The sequence below is a fragment of the Pempheris klunzingeri genome, chromosome 14, assembly GCF_042242105.1.
Source record: "Pempheris klunzingeri isolate RE-2024b chromosome 14, fPemKlu1.hap1, whole genome shotgun sequence".
In the NCBI taxonomy this organism is placed as follows: domain Eukaryota; kingdom Metazoa; phylum Chordata; class Actinopteri; order Acropomatiformes; family Pempheridae; genus Pempheris; species Pempheris klunzingeri.
In genome coordinates, this window is record NC_092025.1 from 19,400,844 (window position 1) to 19,422,786 (window position 21,943).

At 40.5% G+C, this 21,943-nt stretch overlaps 2 protein-coding genes and 1 non-coding gene across 3 annotated transcripts; all 3 read left to right on the forward strand.

The window, feature by feature from the left end:
- The first annotated feature begins 1,724 nt into the window (after positions 1–1,724).
- LOC139213046 (15-hydroxyprostaglandin dehydrogenase [NAD(+)]-like) lies at positions 1,725–8,907 on the forward strand. Its single transcript, XM_070843655.1, has 7 exons — positions 1,725–1,834; positions 4,361–4,484; positions 5,612–5,718; positions 6,183–6,279; positions 6,959–7,035; positions 7,214–7,371; positions 7,513–8,907. The coding sequence occupies exons 1-7, from the start codon at positions 1,742–1,744 to the stop codon at positions 7,628–7,630; spliced, it is 774 nt and encodes a 257-aa protein (XP_070699756.1). The 5' UTR covers positions 1,725–1,741; the 3' UTR covers positions 7,631–8,907.
- A 1,537-nt stretch (positions 8,908–10,444) lies between these two features.
- Positions 10,445–10,516, forward strand: trnad-guc (transfer RNA aspartic acid (anticodon GUC)). Its single transcript has one exon. It is a non-coding gene; the product is annotated as a tRNA-Asp (tRNA).
- A 6,833-nt stretch (positions 10,517–17,349) lies between these two features.
- LOC139213395 (cornifelin homolog B-like) lies at positions 17,350–21,118 on the forward strand. Its single transcript, XM_070844074.1, has 4 exons — positions 17,350–17,392; positions 19,521–19,661; positions 20,085–20,239; positions 20,874–21,118. The coding sequence occupies exons 2-4, from the start codon at positions 19,556–19,558 to the stop codon at positions 20,994–20,996; spliced, it is 384 nt and encodes a 127-aa protein (XP_070700175.1). The 5' UTR covers positions 17,350–17,392; positions 19,521–19,555; the 3' UTR covers positions 20,997–21,118.
- The last annotated feature ends 825 nt before the right edge of the window (positions 21,119–21,943 follow it).

Sequence of the window (21,943 nt, forward strand, 5' to 3'; positions counted from 1 at the left end):
GGTCTCAAACCAAACAATTTCAAAGCCAAACCTCAAATTGTGTGTAAATGAGAAATAAAATTCTTCATCAGATGTATGCATTTCTTATGTGAATTATAAGATATGCAGATACCTAAAATCAAAGGTATTAGAGGGGCATCTCATCTTATTGATCACGGTTTAGGGACTGTAATGACTAATCTAATAAAGATGGATGCATACATGTATGTGAGAGGGGTCACTCGTAATAACAAACTGACAGTGAACAGTCTCTTGTTGTTCTGCCTCTTATATATATTTGCCTCTTGCAAATTTTTGGACATAAAGTGGAAAAAGGCTGTGATGAACCCATGGCACCCCTCCTGCCCAGCACCAGACAGCAGGTGGACATAGTTGGTGACTAGCTGGTGAACACAGTACAGCACTTAGAGCCACATATTTCCCATGTGAGTTGGTGGAGACCACAAACGGAGCTTAAAAGGGTACTAAATATTGGAATTACATTCCCTTCGGTGGCCGGAATGCCAAATGAATGCTAAACGGTGCTGGATGAGTATACCAACAATGCCTTCATAACAAAAAGGGGATAAGATGTCAGTGTTAAGTTTACAGCTTGTTTCTGCTGCAGCAGAACTATCCTGTCTATCCCGTCCTGGAAACTGACACAATTATAATCAGGTCAAAACTCTGCTGCATCACCATGGCCTCACCATCATGTACACGGTCTACTAGGCTTTTAAATACATATTCAATATTTTTTGTAACTGGAGTATTCAGATTCATCTCTATCCACTAATTTCAAGTTAGTGAACCTCAACTCCCAACGCCACAGAAAATAGAAACCACATGATGACTGCATAGTGTACATACTGAATGGATCCACACACACACACACAAAATGACTTTCTATTCAAAAAGTTAATCAGCTGTGGGTTGGAAAAAGTAACTAACAGCTAAACCTTACTGATCAGCCTTTGACCTACTGATGACAGTGTATCTCTGAACGAGTGGATGAGATAACCAGACACACAGCACTGTACCTCCACCTAGTGGCCATATATATATACAATGTGCTCAGGAAACGTGTTTCTCTGTTCAGTCATTCCAAACTCCATTACAGAAGTAGCCACTTTTATGCTACTTTACATGCTGGCAAAGACACACAAAAAATAAAGTCATGACCAAGTTGTGAACAGAGATTTAAAGGAGACACTGAAGTTCGGCGCACATGTAACACACCAACAAACTCCCACATACCGCCCACAGAGGGAGACTTTTTGTAGACAATGTTAGGCCACAAAAGGTGATTCATTTTAAATACCTGACTAAAGGTTCGTATGCCGAATTGAAAAGAGTGTGTCAGCTAAGAAGAAAATGTACTCGGCCATTTTCCAGCGTATACCTACATGTGATGTTGAGGACAAATCCATTAAATCGCAAGGTTTTGACCGGAATTCGTGTCATGCCATGCTGGGCATGTAGTACGGTTTTTTTTAAATGAGAAAAAAAAGAACACTTCCTACAAAACAAACCAAACTGCATTTGTTTTATTTCTGAGATTTGCAAACCCTAAACATTTTAAAACCAGATTCGTCTAAAAGTTTAACCTGAGGGTAATTTAACCTTCCCGCATGATTTGTCACGATCGGTATGTGGGCGGCGTCACTGAACAAAACCACTTCGACGTCTGTCGGTTCAACTTTAGACATTATATTTCCAAACAGGGATACTGTAACCCGTCTCATCTCACTGAACAGCTGAAATGGCATTAGATGGTAAAGTGGCAGTGGTGACTGGAGCTGCAATGGGGATTGGAAGAGCGATAACGGAGATCCTCCTGAAAAACGGTGCCAAGGTAGTTTGGAGAAAAGTCTTATGTTTCTTTTACTGTGTCACAGAATAGGCTCATCGTTAATCCTTGCAGAATACAAGAGCTAGAGTAGATGGTTAATAACTGTCTGTATTCAGTGGTGAAACATAACACAAGTACATTTACTCAAATTAACACTTGAGGTACATACTGTACACCGGTACTGATTTTATGCTCCTTTCTACCTGTAATTCCACTTTTAGAGGGAAATGTACTTTGTACTCAACTATATTTGTTTAACAGCTTTAGTTTGTTGTTTTTCCACATTTTGCAAAGTATTTCTCAGCTTCTAAATCTTATATAAGGTCATTTGATCTGAAGTCCTTTAAAACAAATGTATATTTTCTTATACTTCAAAAACAAAATTAAATAGATACATTAAAAACTTTACTTAAAGCAAAGTCTCTTTTCAAGGATTTCCATAATCTAGTTCTAAAAGGAGGACTTATAAAACCTTTAAAAAAATTTTTTTAAAAAGAATTGCCTGCATTACAAACTGGACAAGTGTGGTTTCAAAGCAGAGGGACATCTAATGAATTGTGTTGCCTAATGGCAATCGTAGGATCTAGTGTTTTGGGAGCTAGACCCCTCCCCCGAGAGATTAAAAGTCAGGATATCTAAGATAAGAGAAGATCAACTTTATTGATCCCGAAGGAAATTACTTTGCCAGAGTACAGTACAAAGTTGACACAACAATACAAAAGTTAAATACAAAATACAAAGAACTAAGTGTGTATAAAGTGTCTCTAAGTGTGTATAAAGTGTCTCTAAGTGATGATATTGCACATGATTGATTGAGTCCTTAAGTATCCCTCCTGCAGAAGGAGGAGGAATTATACAGTTTGATTGCCACAGGTAGTAAAGACCTCCTGTGGTGCACCTCGGTGTTCTCAGTCTACGGCTGAAGGTGCTCTGACAGGACATCAGTGTGGCATGCAGGGGGGTGAGAGGTGTTGCCCATGATGCTGAGCAGCTTCCTCAGCATCCTCCTCTCGGACACCTCCACCACAGGCTCCAACTCGACTCCCAGGACAGAACCAGCTCTCCTGATGAGCTGGTTGAGTCTGTTAGTGTCAGCAACAGGCTGAGGAAGTACAGTCGGCTCTGACCTTTCTTGTAGACGGCATGAGTGTTTTTTGACCAGTCTGGACATCTGCCTATTTCAAAACCAGTCTTTTGTGAGTCCCCCAACTCTTTAGAAGTGTAGTGCCAAATAGGAGGGGTACTGCGACAAGGGGGAGGATTTTCCTTCTATTAAGGTTTGTTTGGCTGCAATTTCTTGCCTCAATTATTCACTCCCTGCCGGCTGGTTATGTGAATATGAAACTAGCTTCTTTGCCCAGGACCTGGCATGGTGTGTCTGCCTGATTTATATCTGTATGGGTAGAGTAAATATACAATAAGATGAGAAAGATCTGATAAAGATAATCATTTTGTCATCCTTGTGTATGAGGCAGCAGGGGTGAGGATCCAAATACAGATGAGAGGGCAGACTGAGTTTGAATACTTTGATCACATTACTGTGTAGCTGTCCCTGTAAAGTGGGTTGGTAGCCAGGGATGGAGGGAAAAGAGACATTTTTAATGCAAAAAAACCAAAGTCAAAATAAAGTAGGTAGGTGCAGGTGAAAATCCAAGAATGAGTACCAAAAGTCACAGGAGCTAAGCTATGGTTGGACAAAAACCAACTATACACTGACGACAAACTGACAAAGAACAAAAGGATCAGGGCAAGTAATAAGATAGACCGCTACAAAATAAAACAGGAAACAATGACTGCACAAGACCACAAAAGATAATCAGGGACACGAAAACCAAACAAACTACTCCGAAAATCAAAATGATAATCAGAAAGAAAGAGACAACAGCAGGCAAAACCAGTGAGAGTTCAGAACAGGGCAAGTAATACAGTAACAAGCGCGCAAAAATCAAAGTCCAATAGACAGGCAAGCTCGGGGTTTACAGGGTACAGGTTACAGATTCAAAATCTATAAACACGCAGCGATAACAGTAACAAAGGGCTCTGCACAACATTGATCTACACAATCTGCATGAATAATTGCGACAGTATATACAATGGACAAAAACCATATAAACAGCCCCATGCATAGGTACTGTTTATTTTGAAATAAAGCTATAATAAAAGCTCAGATGACAAAGGGGCTTTACAGTTACAGTGTCATAAGCAAGATACAGGGGTCTATAATTAGTCAAGGAGAATACTTGTAAGTGCTGAAAACACTGCAGAATTGCAAAATAAAGATATAGAGCCCATATCTTCATGGACTGTCACTTCTGAAGAGTGAAGCAGGGCAAGTATTCAAGAGTAAACTGACCACAACGCTGAGTCAAGACAACAACTTCAATGAAAACTGAACAGTATAACATGCATGAAGGCAGGATTATTGCAGAACTGCTGCACTAAACTCCACATGTTTTACAGTAAGTAGGTGTACCCAATAAACTGGGGGTTCATGTGATGATGTCTACCTGATATCTGACACCTGTACAGGTCGCCCTCCTGGACATGAATGAAACTGCAGGAAAGACTTTAATGGAAAGCCTCGAGAAACAGTACGAACGGGAGAAAATTTTGTTCCTCACCTGTAATGTGGAATCAGAGGAGCAGATCAAAGGTAACACAAACACAAACACACACATATTTTTGTACCTTGCAAACATATAAAGGTTTAGAGGACCGGTCCTCTCTCCCCAAAAATGTCTTCACCCTGTTGGCTAAAAAACTGTTCTGGTCCTCCCGATGTAGCAAGTATAGGAGCACACACAGACACACACACACACACACACACTCATGGGCATGATGCATTCCCGAGCCCCTCACACTAACCATAACAAGTAACGGCCTAACCCTGACCTTTACCCTAACCCTAAACTAAACCTAACCTTAACCTTAATACCAAGTCTTAACCTTCCACTAGACATTTGAAGTTTAGAGGACCGGTCAAAATGTCCTCACTATGTAGCAAGTATAAGAACACACACATACTTACCAAACTAAGTACGGAAGTGGGGGGGGAGGTACTGAAGAGAGCAAAACAGCTGGACTCTCATTTACTGACATAAACATGCCATGGAACTAATTAATCCTGCGAAGAGCCTGCAGAGTATTTTGTGATTCACAATTCCTGTCAGTGGATGGTAGTCAGACACCAGGAACTCCAGGTGAAAAGTTTCTCTTTAGTTAGTTGTTTTCCAGGTTGAGAACTGCAGCCCAGACCAATATGAGGTCTGCGGTTACAGTAATTACAGTTAAAGTAGGAGGAATCATTTGCTGAGATTTTAAATGATCCTGTCAACAAAAGGAAGAAGTCCTTAATGTACTTAACAATGAGGTTGTTTTTCTCTGGGCTTCAGAAAAACAGTTCACGGTGGGATTATGTGCGTGGGAAGCACTGTTTTGAGTCGATCACTTACTTGTGACAATATTGCGTTAATCAGACTAAATTGCAAACCATTTGAGTTTGTATGTTTAGTTTATCTAATGAACCGTCTGAAACCCAAAGATATTCAGGTTACTGTCAGAAGAATGGAAAAAAACCCAACATCTTCTTAAAACTGATTTAAATGATTTGTGGATTATCAAAGTTGTTGCAGATGTCCTGGTGATTAATCTAAAGAAAAATCTGCCACACAAAAACAAAGCTTGTGCAACTGTCTTCGTAGATGTCTAAGGCCATATAAGGGGCTCAGCTTTGTAATGAAATAAAATGCCAACTACCAACTGTTTTTCTTGTCTCTCAAGCTGCTTTTCAGAAAACCACAGAAACCTTTGGAGGAATAGACATCCTGTTCAACAACGCTGGCATCTTGAATGAGACCACGTGGGAGAAAACTGTCTCCGTAAACCTCGTAAGGAATAGAAAAAGCAACAAACTGCATGTGGTTGAGATTATGCCTGTTACTTGCACAGTGGTTGCACCACTCCGACTAGGAACTTACACCACAACATATCATATATACAGGGTTTTGTGAATTACTGTTTGCTGTTAGAGTGTGAAGAAATAATTTGGCAACTTCACACAACCACACACTCTGTTTCATTTCACAACACAAAGGAGGGCCTGCAACTGCTGCCACCGCCACCGCCAAAGTATTCATGGACAGGAAAGAAGATTTCTGCATCCATCCATTTTCCTCTGCTTATCAGGAGCCAGGTCGCGTTGGCAGCAGGTTAATCAGGGCGCTCCAGAGGTCCTTCTTCTGGGCAACGCTCTACAGGTCCTCCTGGGGGATCCTGAGGCGTTCCTATGTAACCCTCTGACAGATTTCTGCAGTCAACACCAAAATCAACTATAACTTATTGTGTGTCGTAGGTGGGTGTTATCAGGGTGGCCTACTTGGCTCTGGAGCATATGAGCAAGTTGAGTGGAGGTCGGGGAGGGGTTATCGTCAACACGGCATCCATGGCAGGTAAAGCCCACAGTATACTGCAGCGTGAGCTTGTCTTTGCACAGATTCTGAACTACTGTGGCTTCCAATGGAGAACACATCTATGATGACACTATCTGGAAGGTTGCACCAGCAGTTCTAGTTAAGTCAGACAACTCATGTTGAAATGTTTATTATAAAAGCAGAACGTATTCAGAGTTTGGCGTCTAGACTCTGACCTCAGGATGATTAACTACCCCCCCCCGGCCAAAGCCTACAGGTGGATGCCGGGGTGGTGGAGCCGAGAGCAGGGAGCAATACTGGTGCAAGGCAGCAGCAGCAAAGACAAGGCAGAGGGAGTGATGGGAAATTTTGCGTTGTAAATAGAAATTGGAAGGGTTGTGTTCGGTATGTAGTAGAGTGAAGTGTGTCATGTGTGCAGCGGAGCAGCTCAAATTTTCTGCCTGAAGTAGCTCACAGGAGTCACTCCATTCATGATTTTAATAGTTTATGTCCTTTTTTAAAGAACACAAAAACTCTTTTCACTAATACAGCTCAGCAACCTTTGTTGCATTTCTCCCTCTCGATCCCTCATTTCTCAGCTGTATCTGTGAAAAAATGCCAAAAAATCCTCTTTAAACAAACAAACAGGGATTTTGTCAATTCGTACTGGTCCGTACTTTGAAAACTGCTGTTGACTGATGTTACCCACACCCTACAGGTCTCGGGCCACTTTTCAGCTGTCCTGTCTACACAGCCACTAAGCACGGAGTGATTGGCTTCACTCGGGCCATGGCGGTAAGGAAACTTTTACAATAAAGTCCAGAAAGACAAAGAAAATGTGTGTGTATAAGAATTTGCAGCAGATATAGAAGCAGTGAGACACAGTGTTTTTTTTTTTTTCCTTTCAGTACTTGTTTTATACATTATGCCTTTTGAACAGCTGATGCCTAAATGCGTGCGTGTCTTTCACTAGGCTGCCTCTAACGCATCAGGCTACGGTATACGGTTCAACGCCGTTTGCCCAGGTTTCGTCCAAACTGAACTCTTCTCCACCATTCCAGCCAAACTGGGGCCATACTCTCACCTGGCTGATGCGACCAACCAATTAGTAGAAAAGCTTGGGACGTTATCGTGAGTCTGTGCTCGTGTCCTTTTGTTCTAGTTGCTGCTATCTACGTTTTGTTCTGCGCTCCATTGAATCTTTTCTAGTGTTTGCTCTGCAGCAGACTTCGCATGCATATTCACTGAGGTCGCTGTGTCTTCTTATTTCAGTGTGTCTCAGGTAGCAGAGTGCGTCCTCGAGCTGGTGACGGATGAGACGAAGACCGGAGAGGCCATGCTGGTGTTACCACGAGGACATCAATATATTTCTTTTACTTCGTTTGTCTAGTAGCTCCTGACAATGACAAACCACAACACCATCACACAATGCCAAACCCTGAATCCCCTAACCAAGACCTCAATGTTTCTCAGTGCTTTATTGTGCAAATCAGAAAATCTCTGCTCTTCCATGTGGAAGGTCTAAGCCAGGGGTGTCCAGACTTTTTTCACTGAGGGACACATACAGAAAAACATACCAAGGGCTGGGCCACTCACTAGAAGTGAGCTTTAATGCTAACTTTAATCCACTAGAGGTGATGTATATCGCCTCACCTCTAGTGGATTAAAGTTGGCAAAATCAGTCAAATGTAGGTAAATTCTGCTTGATAACTGAATATGATTCAAGGGAAAAAAACAGCCTTTCCATTAGTGGACTTTCATTTATTAGTTGTGGTACAAGCTGGTCTTTGCCTTGTAGGCTCTTGTTCAGTGTGTTCAGGTGATCAGTGAGATCCACTAAAAATGCCAACCAGAGAGGGTCACTGAGCTCATGAAGAGGTCCTTCTCTCTTCAAAACTGGTCCATTTCTGATCTCTGGGAATAAAACCGCTACAGCACAGAACCACGACTTAGCCAGCACCAGCACCAGCATCAGCATCAGCATCAGCATCAGCATCAGCATCAGCGAGGGAAGCTTGAAATAGTCTGTGCTAGAGCTCTGGTGCTCGAATTAACAGCCTTACCTCTACTTTCTTGCCCCTCGGCGGACACCGTAGATTCGTTGGCGCTCACCTGTCCCAGCTGGCGCTCCATCCATCGTAGCTCCACACAGCTCGTCCCATTTAACTCCCATCATGCCAACTGCACCTGGCACAGCTTCAAAAACATCCTCACCCGTCGTGGTGCTTTTAGACTGCTAACATCAAGCAGCTCCTCCTTAATGCAGAAGTGATCGTCATTAGTTAGCTGTGCTCTCATCGCACACCGTGTCTGAAACTTTCTGCCATTTTGGGTCACCTGTAGCACTTTTCTTCTTCTATTATTCATTTTATAGAGAAGCTGCCTTGTTCAAGACAGTTACTCCACCTAGCGGTGAGACTAAGAAGTACAATACAGTCCAGCGCAGGTTCCATGTGTGGGCCGTGTTACAATACATTTTTAGAATTTCCTGCGTAATTTGGACACCCCTGGTCTAAGCTGTAGGCTTGTTACATCTTCTACTGATTTCTATTCATTTTGCAAGTAGTTTAACTAATGCTAAATTGTAATCATTGCTTTTGCTGACTATAGTTCATGTGCACAAGTGTGTCCGCAGACATTTCACCATTAAACAAACATTAAACTTTACTATCTTGTACATGCAATTTAATGAATCAATTTAATTCTGTCTTGTTTTTATTGTATTTCATGTCCCTGCAAAGCACTTTGAACTGCCTTGTGTCTGAAAGGTGCTATACAAATACATTTGCCTTGCCTTAAACAGACTACTGGATCATTGCCTGACTGACTTAAACTGGAACATTTGAAAGATTACAATCAATGGATTTAAGATACAAAAACCCTGTAGTCTCTCTCTCTATGATGCTGTACCTGTAATTTAGACCACAAATCTTTTCCGTATTTGGTTAAGTCTGCACATAATATGTAATTCTAACTCACAGATAATAAATATAGCCTTACATAACATTGTGTTTGTTCATATGTTTCTTTCTACAGTATATAACACATCAGTGAACAGGAAGGATGTTTTTGATATTTACCTGCAGAGGACAATCACTAAACTAGGACACACTTCACATCTCGTGAACGAGTCACAATAATTTATCTAGAAAGGTTTATGTGCACACTGTGGTCTGGAGATGATTCTGGCTGAGTGCCCAGCAGGGGGGAGCCTGGAGCTATCCAATCAATATCATACATCATCATGTACTTTAATCTGTGTAAAGTACATCCATAACAGAATGGATGATTAAAGGTCAAAACAGTTTGACCCAGAGTCAAAGAGGAGCGAGAGCTTTGTGTGTTTAAATTACCTAAAATAAGCAATCTGTTAAAACAGAGAGCTAGGTCATGTTAAAAAAAACAAATAAACAAACACTTGGTGTCATTATGGAAAGTGATGAACACACAAGGAAGAACAAAGAACAAAGAAGGTGGGCTAGTATAAGTGGAGAATGATTACCTAGGGGAATAGCTTTACAGGTGAGTAACAAGGAGCAGGTGTGGATAATCAAGAGAGTGAAGACACATGACAGAAATCAGTAAACCTTATACTGAGCCAATCCCAGACGATTTTGGACTGGTCACCAGTAAATCAAACAGACAAGACAAGAAATTACTATTTTGGTGGAGTAATCCTTTCAAATTAAAATAAATAAAAGCGTTTGGACAGACAACAGTGTTTAAAATATCAGAGTGGAAACAGCGCCATAACTCCATGGACCTATTGATTGTGGTGGAAACTGGTACTGCAGCCAATTCTCAACGCGCCACCTCTCGCTAGTATAGTGGTGAGTAGCTCCGCCTGTCATGCGGGAGACGAAGGTTCGATTCCCCGACGGGGAGAAGTTAAGTTTAATTTACAGATTGTGTTTAACTTCGTCATAGTTGTATTAACAACTTAGTTCTCAGGTTGGCAATATAACATACATGGACACATCCATCTAACTCTATACTACCAACATCCTTAGTTCCGGTTTTGGCTTTTTCACATGCAGAAGTAAATGAATTGAAAGACAGTATTTAGGTGGAATAAACCTTTTAAACCACATGTTTTCGGACAGACAGCAATGTTTTGAACACAAGAATCAAAACAGCGCCACGACCCCATAGACCTGTTCATTGTGGTCAAAATCGGTATTGCAGCCTATTTTCACATCGCCGTTCCTCGTTAGTATAGTGGTGAGTATCCCCGCCTGTCACGCGGGAGACCGGGGTTCGATTCCCCGACGGGGAGGCGAAACTTTTCGTGTTTTAATGTTTGATCATGTCCCCACAATATTAGCGTTCTCCCCTTTTGCTTCTTTCTGCTTAAAATGTTAGATTTTGTATATACATTAAGTAATGAAACTAGGCTGTAGGATAACAGTATACATAGGATAGATTTTTTTTAACATAAAGTACAGTACAGTATGTCACAGTAGTCAAAGTCTGAGAGGATAGATTATATCTATACATGTTCAGGTCACTTAAGATGGCTGTCTCTGACCTAAACAGCCAGTCACTAAATGATTGAAAAGTAGAATTACTGACTTTATTCTTTTATTATTTCTTTCCATCTGTGTTTGCTTTGTATTTTTGTTTCTGTTGAACCACATCAGTCAGTCCTCAGCTGTAATAACCCAAACCATTCATACAGATTAACCTGACTATCCGTCAGGTTAAACACAGTCCTTTGATCAGTGTGGTTTGCAATGGCAGCACAAATAAGACAATAAAAAACAAACACAATTTTGATTCAGTATTGATTCTACTGCAGCTGTGGTGTTATGTTTTTACATGAAATCACACAAATACACAAAATCGGCATCAACACGCTGTAGCAGACAAACACCCGTCTGTTTAATCACAGCGAGAGTGTTCAGGCCTTCCATGTAACACAAGGTTTGATTAAAGTCTAGATTAGATAGTGGTTTGGTCTTTGTGACATATAAAATATAAGACATGATTAGATTATTAATACTGAGACGTCAGTGTTAGAGCATATATACATGTTACTGTTGGAGCTGCTGGAAGTGGAGACAGTTTAACTACTTTATATATATTGTTAGACCATAAATCAGCTTAAACAGCTGTCAGCAGCTGCAAGAAACAGAAAGGTAGTTTTCTTTTTCCACTCAAGCTGTTTCAGTAGTATTTACAACCAATGAGCCATTGTTGGATTTTTCAAATTAAGAATAAAAAGAAAAATATTACTTTCTCTTTTGTGTCAGCTGTAGCCACACCGATGATGTTACCGAATCGTGACCCAAAAAATCGAGGTACGTACCAAACCAAGAATTTTGAGTACCATTACACCCCTAATAAACATCTCTTTCATGTATCTTGCCTTTAATCCATTGTCTTTTCCGAATTAAATGGCAGCTGGCCTACATCTCAGCAATGACTGGTAGTATCGGGGCCTTAAACCGTCTGGACTGTCTGCATGTGGGCGCCCAGACACAAACAATCCTTGCCTGGCTGCAGAGACCCATCTGTGTCTCTGTGTGTCTGTTAGCTGAGAATGCACCTTCAGTTGTCTGTTTTGCTTCATTTGCCTTTTTGTCTGAGCAGGTCTCTCTGTCCTCAGTCGTCCTCCTGCTGGTCACGATGGGAACCTGCCTGCTCCAGGGGTCCTTCAGGCCAATTTCAGCATGTTTTGGATCCCGGCGTCCATCTGACGGCGCTGAGCGGTCGAAACAGGAAAAGTGCCACTGTTTCTTCTTCCCTTCCTCTGTCCATCCTCTGCGGACGAGTCGAGCTGCAATGAGGAAAGAGTCCCTCTGGCTGTGGAGCCTCTCCAGGGGATCTGAGAGCAGTGGAGCAGACATGGCCGACGTCCTTCCCAGGCCAGGAGGCACAGTCTCTGGCTTACTGCTGCCCTCCATCCCCACTGTTGTCTCCACCTCTGCCTCTGTAGTACTGGAACACCTGGTTTGAGGTACCAAAGCACCTGTAAATCACACTTTGAAAGCATTAGATTTGACATGATATTAGATGGGATTAGATGAATCATTCCCAACATGGGGACACATTGGGGGTCGTAGGGACAGAAAAGGGAAGAAGGCACATTTCTGCTTCAAGAGATATTTATTTTTTATACTTTTTAAAATATTATCTGTCTTCAAATGTTAATACTAAACATTATGGGAAGCAAATCTCACTCTCAGGAGATTGGGGCACTGAAGGCTCACAGACAACCTGTGTGATCTGTGACGAGAGGAGACAGATTCCTTCATTGAATCCATAAAAAACGCAATGCATTTTTAAATTAAAATGGAAAGTATGCAGGGAAAAGCACTGAAGCCATGTGTCTCAGATCCTGTATGGTATCGAAGGAATTCATGGTAACTGAAAAAAGCTGAGATAACGTTGCCATATTGTCTCTGTTATAGTCACTTCTGTGAACAGCTGCTTCTTTGTGCATTTGTCAAACGCAGATGTTTAGCATTTACATAGAGTCAAATTTCTGTCAGCACAAAGAATGTAAGTCCAATATTCACTCTCGTTTTAGTCTTACTTTGGTCTCCACCAACTCCTGAGAAAAATATCAGGCTGTTTAAGTGCTCAGTGTTTCACTTTGTCCATCTTTCTTCTCTTCTATTTGTCCTGCTTTAAGGTGGCTGAGACAGGCCCTGTGTTTTGTGCAAGTCTCCACTAGGGGGAGACAAAAATCTGATCTAAAGTACAAAGCAGAGGAAATGTGAAAGCAAAAGTTGGTAGAAAGATGAATTTTTCTTCGGTGTTTGAAAATCAACCAAGTGAAACTGGCCTGTGACTGCTGAAGCTGTTCTGTTGGGTGCGTGCGGAGTGTGCTTGGTGGTAGATACAGAAAAGATAAATCATAAGAGGAAGAAGAAGAGAGCACAGTAGTTTGGCTGTCTTACAAATTCTTTACAAATCGACACAATTCAAACCAGTTTTTCAGCACAACTTTGCATAATGAGGCACCTCTTACTGCTTATTTAGCTCTTTCATTTATGAAACAGACAAAGTGTGAATTTTTATTGTATTTTGTCTCATTTTCTGTACTGTAAATAGCTTCATTTTCAATCTTTATATTTCATATTTATGTTTCTTGATTGTGCGTCAATATACCGAGGCAAACTCCTTGTAATGTGAAAACGTTCTTGGCAATAACCCCCCCCCTCCCAAAGATGATGGGAATGATTATATTTGACTTGATATAGGTTATAATCACCAGCACAAATATCCAGCCGAGCTGCTTTATTTGCTCACACCACCTAATAGCATCAGAGGTGTTTCTTCATCTCTGTCGTCTCGATGGATTCATACCCGCAAATGTTTATCAAAATCATGTAGCGACTGTGCGAACAGCTCTAGTGTGTAAGTACACATACATATTGTACATATAAATATACAGACTTTGTACATTGTAGGTGTAGATTCAGGTCATACCAGATTTCAGTGGGAGCTCCTCGTTTCTCTCTTCTCTCCTCTTCCTCCTGCCAGGACAGACTGCTGCACCACTGCTCTCTCTCCCTCTGTCTCACCCCCTATCCCTCTCTCTCTCACTAACTCTCACCCTGTCTCTTTTCTCTCTTTCCTCTCTCTCTTTCTCTCTCTCTCTCTCTCACTGACCCTTTTTACCTGAGTAAACACTTTGCTAATGAAGTTATGGCCTCAGTCGCAAATTAAGAGTCTTCTTCAATACAACATGATGTTGCTTTTCTAAATTACAGTCCCATTTAGGGTAAAATACAGTACCCTATGATACAGTAGGGTATGTTTTAGGGCTGGGCTGTCTTGTGACTAACAAGTCAGAGGCAGGTCATGCCTAAACCTAACCAATCTGAGGTGGGAGAGTAAAACTCATGCATCACTTCAGCCTCCAAAATTAAGATGAGGATTTTTAAAAAGCTAAACTTGAGGCTTCAGAATGGCAGCCGACAAACCACTGGGTGACGTCAAGGTGGCAATGTCCACTTTTTATATATAGTCTATCATTATGCTGTATTCGAATTTATTTATTGAATTTACATGTATTATTTTGATTTTGGTCATATCAGAGAAATGAGTTTTGACTGCCCTCATTTGACTTGTTGCTGAACCCAGCCACCTCTGACAAAGAGACTTTTTGTTAATTTGTACAGAAATGCTTGATTCCATTGACTGTGGATGGACTGTGACCTCAGTCTGCAGGGCTGCTGCTCTGCTGTCTGTTTGCTCATCACTTCCTGAGTTCAGCAGGATGATTGGAAACCAGGGTTTAATGTGTGTGTGCAGGGTTCAGGAAATCATTGGCTGTATACGCTAAATATAAAGATTTGACTTCACGCAAGTCATGACTTAATTACAGTGCATTAAAAGTAATGAATTGTCACAGACCATGTGGTTATTGCAATCCTTACTGCTCTGACTGAATCATACAGCTGGTGGTGTGAACTTGCTGACTAGTGACTCTGGCCTACATCCTCTCTGGACTGAAGTTCACAGAGGGGGAGCGTTAGCTGTATCATAGCACAACGGGGTCAGTTTACTCAGCATGTGCTTGCTCATGGTATAATCCATCTGGGTCAGAGGTAATGGGAAAGCTGCTGAAACACTTTACAGGACAATACAGTCCAGCCCTCTCTATACTGTCATGTTAAAGGGTAAAGCTGACGTCTTATTGCCAGCAAATAACTCAATAAGAACAAATCTAACATGAATTAATAGAAGAGGAAGAATAAAATAATCTTTTATTCTCACGCTCAAATCTTTTATTTCTCTCCACTCTTGTCCAGAATGTATTTCAAACACAGTGAGTCACACCATTGCACTGGGTGATACGTTCCTTCTTTAGTTCACCCCACATACAGCTGAATGTTTATTAATCCGCTGCTGAAAATAGTCCCCAACAAATACACCATACACTCCTGTCTAAGCAACCTTTGCTAAAAATTACAGTGACAGGTGTTTTAGGAAATTACAGAGCCTTTGAAAATGAGAAACTGTATTTGTTATTCACCTTCAGGGAAGTCAGACAGTATTGAGAGACACGCAGGTCTTGTTTTATTCATGGACATTTTTTTTTTTACAGTAAGACTTAAAGGCATTTTTCCTCCATTCAAATGGACTAAAAATACAGAAATTATTTCCAGATCATATTTGTATATAACCTGGAATACAATTGTCATTCTGTGCGATGTTGTTTTAATATTTCCTGCATTCTCCCTGTGACGTGAACATTTGACATTTGGTGAAACAAGTGTAAGTTTGCCTTCAGGCTAGACAAATAATTGCTACCTACGCTACACTTAGAACACTTTGAGCCTGTCAAAGGGCTGGCAAACATCAAAGAGTTTCTACTGGCTCTGATAACTTTCAGAGCATCATGCCAACAATGAATCTGAATCTATGTCTGTACTTTCTGTACTGAAACACCTCTTTTAACACATTAATGAGATGGCCACGTCATTGTCAATTAAGCTGATTTTCACAGACGAACACTGAATTTTTTGGGTAAAAGCATCTTCACATGCTCCACATGCTCAAAGGTTGTACGTCCTGCTGCAAGAAGCTGAACACAGTTTATGATAAACAAGGTCATCCAGTGGTGAGGAATGCTCTGAAAACCTTTTATTAAGAGAAAGTGAAGAGTGAAATGGAAAAAAATGAGTTCCTGATTATCCACCTGACTCTCTCAACGTAGGCAACAAATAATTAATGGTTGAACTACAGTGTTTGCAGTGTAAAAGGTATTTTGATATGTTGTAAGAAGACATGTTCCCCTTAAAGACAGCTCTGACATGAACACTACAGCTTGTGACAAATGATAAAGCTGCTATAAACGAGGAGGAGGCGTTGGTGGAGGAGGAGGTGCACCTGAGCACCTCTATGAATCACAGTTGTTTCTGATCAGCAGGCATATCAGTGGGCCACTAATGCTGAAGAACAACTGAAGCACTGATAATGAATCTGCTAGTGAAAAATGAAACACAATCTTCCACAGTATCAGGTTGCATTCAGGTATTTCCAGTAGCTGTGACTGTTCCAGGGAATGTGATTAACAGTGTCACTGGTTTTGAGATGATGGGGTGACACAGGTAATCACTGTGGCATTCAGCTTCCTTTGTTGGCTGAATATAAATGTAGGGCAAGTTAAGGATGCACAAGTCAATAAAAACTCTTTTGCTCTGTTACACTATATTTCATTTAGAGCTGAGCGATAAATTGATTTTATGAATGAATTTGAATTTATGCTTTGGTAGCGATCAGGGGCTGGACCCACAATCCCTACTGCAAAGACTCCAGGCCCCAAATCCACCAGAGCGACCCAGTCACGGGTCAAAGTTGGCTGTCAATCATGATGTTTCATCCCATTTTTATAGCATTAACTTACTTAAACCAAACTGAACACGTGAACATAAATCAGCTTCCTAAAATGACAGAAACAATCTTTGGAAACATTTATTTGACGTGAACTTTGATTTTTCAGCCAACGCCCCATCTGCTAACACAGAGGGGGCGGGTCTATCCTGCAGCCCGCCACCACGGGGCGATTCATATGTTCTGACTTCACTTTTGGGGAGCCGTCATCTCGTCCATTTTTATACATACTCCTTGGTCTGAGGGATCGAACCTCAGTGCATCCTCAGTGTGTCAGGGCTGCATTCACACCTGACCCTGGAGTTATCCACTTGTGATTGGATCACCAAGATGTATGTCGGTGGCAGGTGTGAATGGGGCAGGTGTAATTGGGGCCCTCGAGCCTCAGAAAACAAATTCTGTTGAAGTGACCGAAGCAGAGTTCTTACAGCTGGACTGAGCACATTTTCACTATTGTTCGTCTCATTTTTTTTTTTTTTTTACAATTTTGTAATGAAAAACTGAACCAGTAAAACCACCTGGATGCATGTTGACCTGCATTCACATAAATGTAGCAACAGGAAGTTCACATCATGGTCATTGGCTCTCATGCCGCTGCCCTGCCCTTGTTTTAATCCCCCGCTGGTTACAATAAATAATGGTAGAGTTAGTTAAAGAAGTGCAGGACGGACTGGTTTGTTGGGTTCGTCCCCTCAGGTGTCCTGTTGTCTGCAGGTATTTCTGAACTGACTGAGAAATGAGTGCAGGCATCAGCTGTGACAGGACGACTGGCCCAGGGCTCTCTCAACACACAAAGACACAGGTGAGACATTAGCTTTAATAATACGTAAATACTGGTCTAAACACATATTGGCTGTTATTATTCTTTACCTGTCTAGATTTAAGATATGTGTCACTGGATTTTAAGCTTTTTTCCAAACTTTGCTTTAAAAAATGTGCCATGAAATATTACTACAAGTATTACCAATGCTGCATATGTTACTTTTCTCAATCATATGTCAAAGGGGACATTTCTGGGTTTGATACTTTGCTGTTTATTCACGTATGTATTTGTCATTAAGGCGGTAATATTTAATTTTCATTTTGAAAGTAAATGTATGTAGGTTTGTTTTAGGACCCAAAACTGGAGTTGCACTTCATAAATGTTCTGAAAATGTTATAAAAATCACAAAAGACATTCCTGAAAGTGAATCTGCAGAATCGAAGATTCAAAGAATGTTTGAAGAGAGGGTTCAAGAAGTCAGCGAAGGGGCCTTCAAGCTATTTCTGATTTCACGGTGACACAAATTCTTCGACACGCGGGAAAGTGTTGGCTTGACGTATGCAAATTGGATGAATGTTGTTTGTAATTCCCTTCTAGAGCGACACGCATAAGGGTTTTCTGATCAGGTGGCCTTATTGGCAGGATCACATCATTGTCTGTTTTCTGGTGTGGCAACATGTCAGTAAAGGATTAGTTAGTGAACAAACAAGGTGTGGGTTAAAATGACTACTTTGTCATGGTTACATTATTAACCACTTGGCTAAACATTGTGGTCATGCTTAAGAGAAACCTTTGTTGACTGTTGTCAGGAAACAAGAAGCGAATAGCAGTTAAAATCCCATCAACACCATTCATTCACCCTGACCTCCTGCTGGGATCTCTATGCCTCCATAACAACTTCACATACAGTATCACTACTATTGACTGTATGTGAAGATGGACAACATGTCTTTGCTTCCTCTCTCTGTACAAAAATGATGCCAAAATACCCTGGATATGGCCGCTGCCAACTTGCGCTGGCTTTTTTGTATCAGGCAGTAAATCTGAGGAATAGTTTGCCAGGAAATCTTAAAATCATAAGCAGCTTGGGGGTGATCCAGATGTTTTGGCTTCACTTTAGGGGAGTTGCATGTCGTCCATCTTTATATACTGTCAGTGTTCTTTACGCATAAGAGACATAATCCCAATGGCCACTGGAAGTCTTTGCAATGTAAACATATGGTGTTTCTGGCCATTTGCTGAAACAACTGATGCTCTTGGGAGGAAAATCTTGTAAACCTCATTTCCATAGTAAATTAGATGCTAACTGTACAGAACAATGACAGCGAGCTACCACCAGGTACCACCAGGTACCTAACTGACCATCAGTTGCAGTTTCACAGTTCAGTTTCCTGCTCAGCAAGTGTAGCTGGTGATCGATCCACCAACCCTGTGATTAGTCGACCTCCTGAGCCAAAAACGCCCTATTTGCTTGATCAATATGCTTCTTTGACCAAATGCAAGAAAGGTGCACTTATGAATTGATATATCTGCAACCTTATAAAGAACGACTAATCATCAAACCCATGGTGTACAATTGTGTTACATTCCATAGGTTTTCTCAATTAAACTGCAAAGCATAGTTAATATTTTGTATTTTTTTGTTTCAGCGTCTATCACCAACTCCCAGGCATTCATTTTTGGCACTTTGTGAATCTTACATGTGTGACATTAACTAATTCATTTCAATAAAGAAATGCTTTATTGGCATGAACATAACAAAGACAATATTGTCAAAGTTTAAAATGATATTCAACTCAGTGTAGAAAGAAAAAAAGGAAAGGGTACAATTTATAGAATACAGGAAATGTCAGAAAACAAGAAACACTTGCTCAGTGTTTGTTTGTGAAATACTCTGGAAGTGTGTGTTGAAGTTGTTAGTGTGTGTGTGTGTTGATGTTGTTTTTGTGTGTGTGTGCAAGTGTGTGTGTCATTCTAAGGGCAAGGAATTAGACAAGATGATCAAATAATTAAAGTCTTTAGAGAAATACAATAACACAATATAGCAACATATAATTGAAGCTTATAATAGAAAAATGTAATTATCAAATTATTTATGTTTCTTTATATATAAACTATAGTCAAACAAACCAGATTATTAAACTCTACATGCTGGTTCCTCCTTTAGAAGCCGTCATCATCATCATCATTTAGACCATCATCATGTCTTCCACGATGGTCATCAGGCAGCCTCAGCCTGTGATGGATGCCCGAGAGTCTGATGAGTGGGGATCTGGGATATGTGACTGCTGTGAGGACTTGCCTGGATGTGAGAATCTGATCAATATTCACACCGGTGCTATAGATGACAAACTGATTAATATGTGTGTCAAGTGAAGTCTCACCTCTGACCAGCTCACAGATGATTTCAATCTCTTCTGTCATGCCTCTGGGACAAAGGGACGCTGTTTGCTCGCTTTCAGAGCAAGTCTTTGTTCCTTGTTTCTCTGTAGTCTTCCAACAACTTAAAACCACTCTTGGCTCAAAACACACATAAAAATCCAGGAATTACAGTAATTTAATTAAGAAAACCGAGGTACTTAAAAAATATTGAGCGAAATCATGATACAGATTTACAAAATCTGTAATAATATATAATAAATAAAAATTACCTTGAGTGTTTCCTTCTCTGTGTGTTTTGTATCTGAGTTGTTTAACCGACTGTTTTCTGTGGATTTGTTTCCTGTCACAGGCTGTTTTGGTTTCTGGTGTTTTCCTTGTTTCGCCTGTAAAACCACCAAGGACTACGGCCAGTGTCTCTGTCTCCCCCTGCTGGACAGCTTCGGCTTCATCCCGCCCATCACCATGTCCATGAGGGTCTCCATGAGGCAGCGCTACGGCATCAAAGTAGGGCCACAAGTCTCTGTTGTTATTGTCAGTCGCCTTAAAGCCCCAGATTGTAATGTTCTGACCAGTATTTACAATAAGTATAATTTCATGGAGACCAGAGGGGACAATTCACTCACCAAAAATCATTTGTAGTCCTTTAAAACTCTGTTACTTATTATCTATTTACAGTAAAGTCATTTGTTATGGTCACAATTAACAGTCACAATTAGCATATAAGGATATTTTGGTGTATGGTGCTACAGCAGAAGTTATCAAAGAACTCCTATATGTTGTATTTACCTTGCGACTAAAGTTCGCTACTAATCAAAGTGGTGTGTAGTCTCCATTTTAAATTTTTCATTTTTCATACACTTATAATTATTTCTTTTTTGTTTTTCTTTGTTTATCTGTGCTTATTTCTGCCCTTGTGCTGCTCTTATCTTATCTTATCTTACTGTGAAGGGAATCTTTGTTATCATGGTTAAAGGAACTATGTGGGGGTCATTCTAAGTTTTTAGGGCTACAAATTACCTTAGAGGATAGGTGTAAACAAATGGAGGGGGGGAATATGTGCACTAAGTGTGTAAGATGCAGCCTGTAGATCAGATCGCTCATCTTTTGCCCCTGACGTCACTCTGTTATTTGTCTGCAGGGCACCATGTGTAGAGACTGTCTGTACGCGACCTTCTGCACAGCCTGCGCCTGGTGTCAGATGTCCAGAGAGATGAAGAAGAGGAAGATTCAGGTCGTTCTGGTCAGCGCCAAGAACGCATGACCTCTCTGCTCACTTGTCATCACACCGAGGATTTTCGGGTCATTTGATGTGTTTAATTATTTGTCCTAATATGGTAAAGGGCCCTTTTCACACCTAAACAGTAAAACATGGATATCATATCACTGCCTAGTAAAACTGAGATAAAATACCACCAAATCATAATACTAAATAATAATAATAATAATAATAATAATAATAATAATAATAATAATAATAATTTTGTTTTTGGAATCACATCCACATCTGGCAACTGCTTTATAGATGATGATGTATTCTTTATTACTGTTATTATTAATATCTGACATTTATGTGTCGTATTTCTATGTATATAATATATATATATATTGTGTATGAAATAAGTTACAATTTATCACAGTGACATTTAGCAATTTAAAATGATGGTGTTACTGATTTTTTATTTTGGCATGCACTTTTTAAAGAATGTTTTATTTCATGTCTGTCAGCGTAAAACCTAACATACTGACTTCCATTGCTTATTGATTTATAAATAAATGTATACATTTGATGACATACTTTAATTGTTTACAGTATGCTGTTATTTCTTTGTTTATTCACACAGCAGGTTGTAAAGAGAGGGTAAACAACAAATCAATTAACAAATGTACACACACAAAAGGCATCTTCCAGTGAAAACTTTACTGATGTGAGACACTAACACGTGAGCTAGAGGGAGCCACACGCTTCACAATGAGCCGATACTTTAACAGATGGTTGAGATCATGTGGGGTCATGTTGGATGTGCCGCTCCTCTTTCTACCTCTACAAGTTTCCCGATGTTGCTTTGAAACCTCACTTATGAAAATGAGGACACTCAGACCTCTAATAAAGCTGACACACACCGCTGAGTGGCCCTCAAATACTTATGATTTAGTGGTAACACAGTGTCCTTGAAGGAACCTTGTAATGATAATAAGGAAAATACATTC

Excerpts from the sequence above, each read along its gene's own strand:
- LOC139213395 (XM_070844074.1), top strand. The coding sequence starts at position 19,556 with ATGTCTTCCACGATGGTCATCAGGCAGCCTCAGCCTGTGATGGATGCC. Across the intron at positions 19,662-20,084 it reads CTGTGAGGACTTGCCTGGAT|GCTGTTTTGGTTTCTGGTGT; the intron begins GTGAGAATCTGA and ends TTCCTGTCACAG. Across the intron at positions 20,240-20,873 it reads GGCAGCGCTACGGCATCAAA|GGCACCATGTGTAGAGACTG; the intron begins GTAGGGCCACAA and ends ATTTGTCTGCAG.
- LOC139213046 (XM_070843655.1), top strand. The coding sequence starts at position 1,742 with ATGGCATTAGATGGTAAAGTGGCAGTGGTGACTGGAGCTGCAATGGGG. Across the intron at positions 4,485-5,611 it reads ATCAGAGGAGCAGATCAAAG|CTGCTTTTCAGAAAACCACA; the intron begins GTAACACAAACA and ends TTGTCTCTCAAG. Across the intron at positions 6,280-6,958 it reads CAACACGGCATCCATGGCAG|GTCTCGGGCCACTTTTCAGC; the intron begins GTAAAGCCCACA and ends CACACCCTACAG.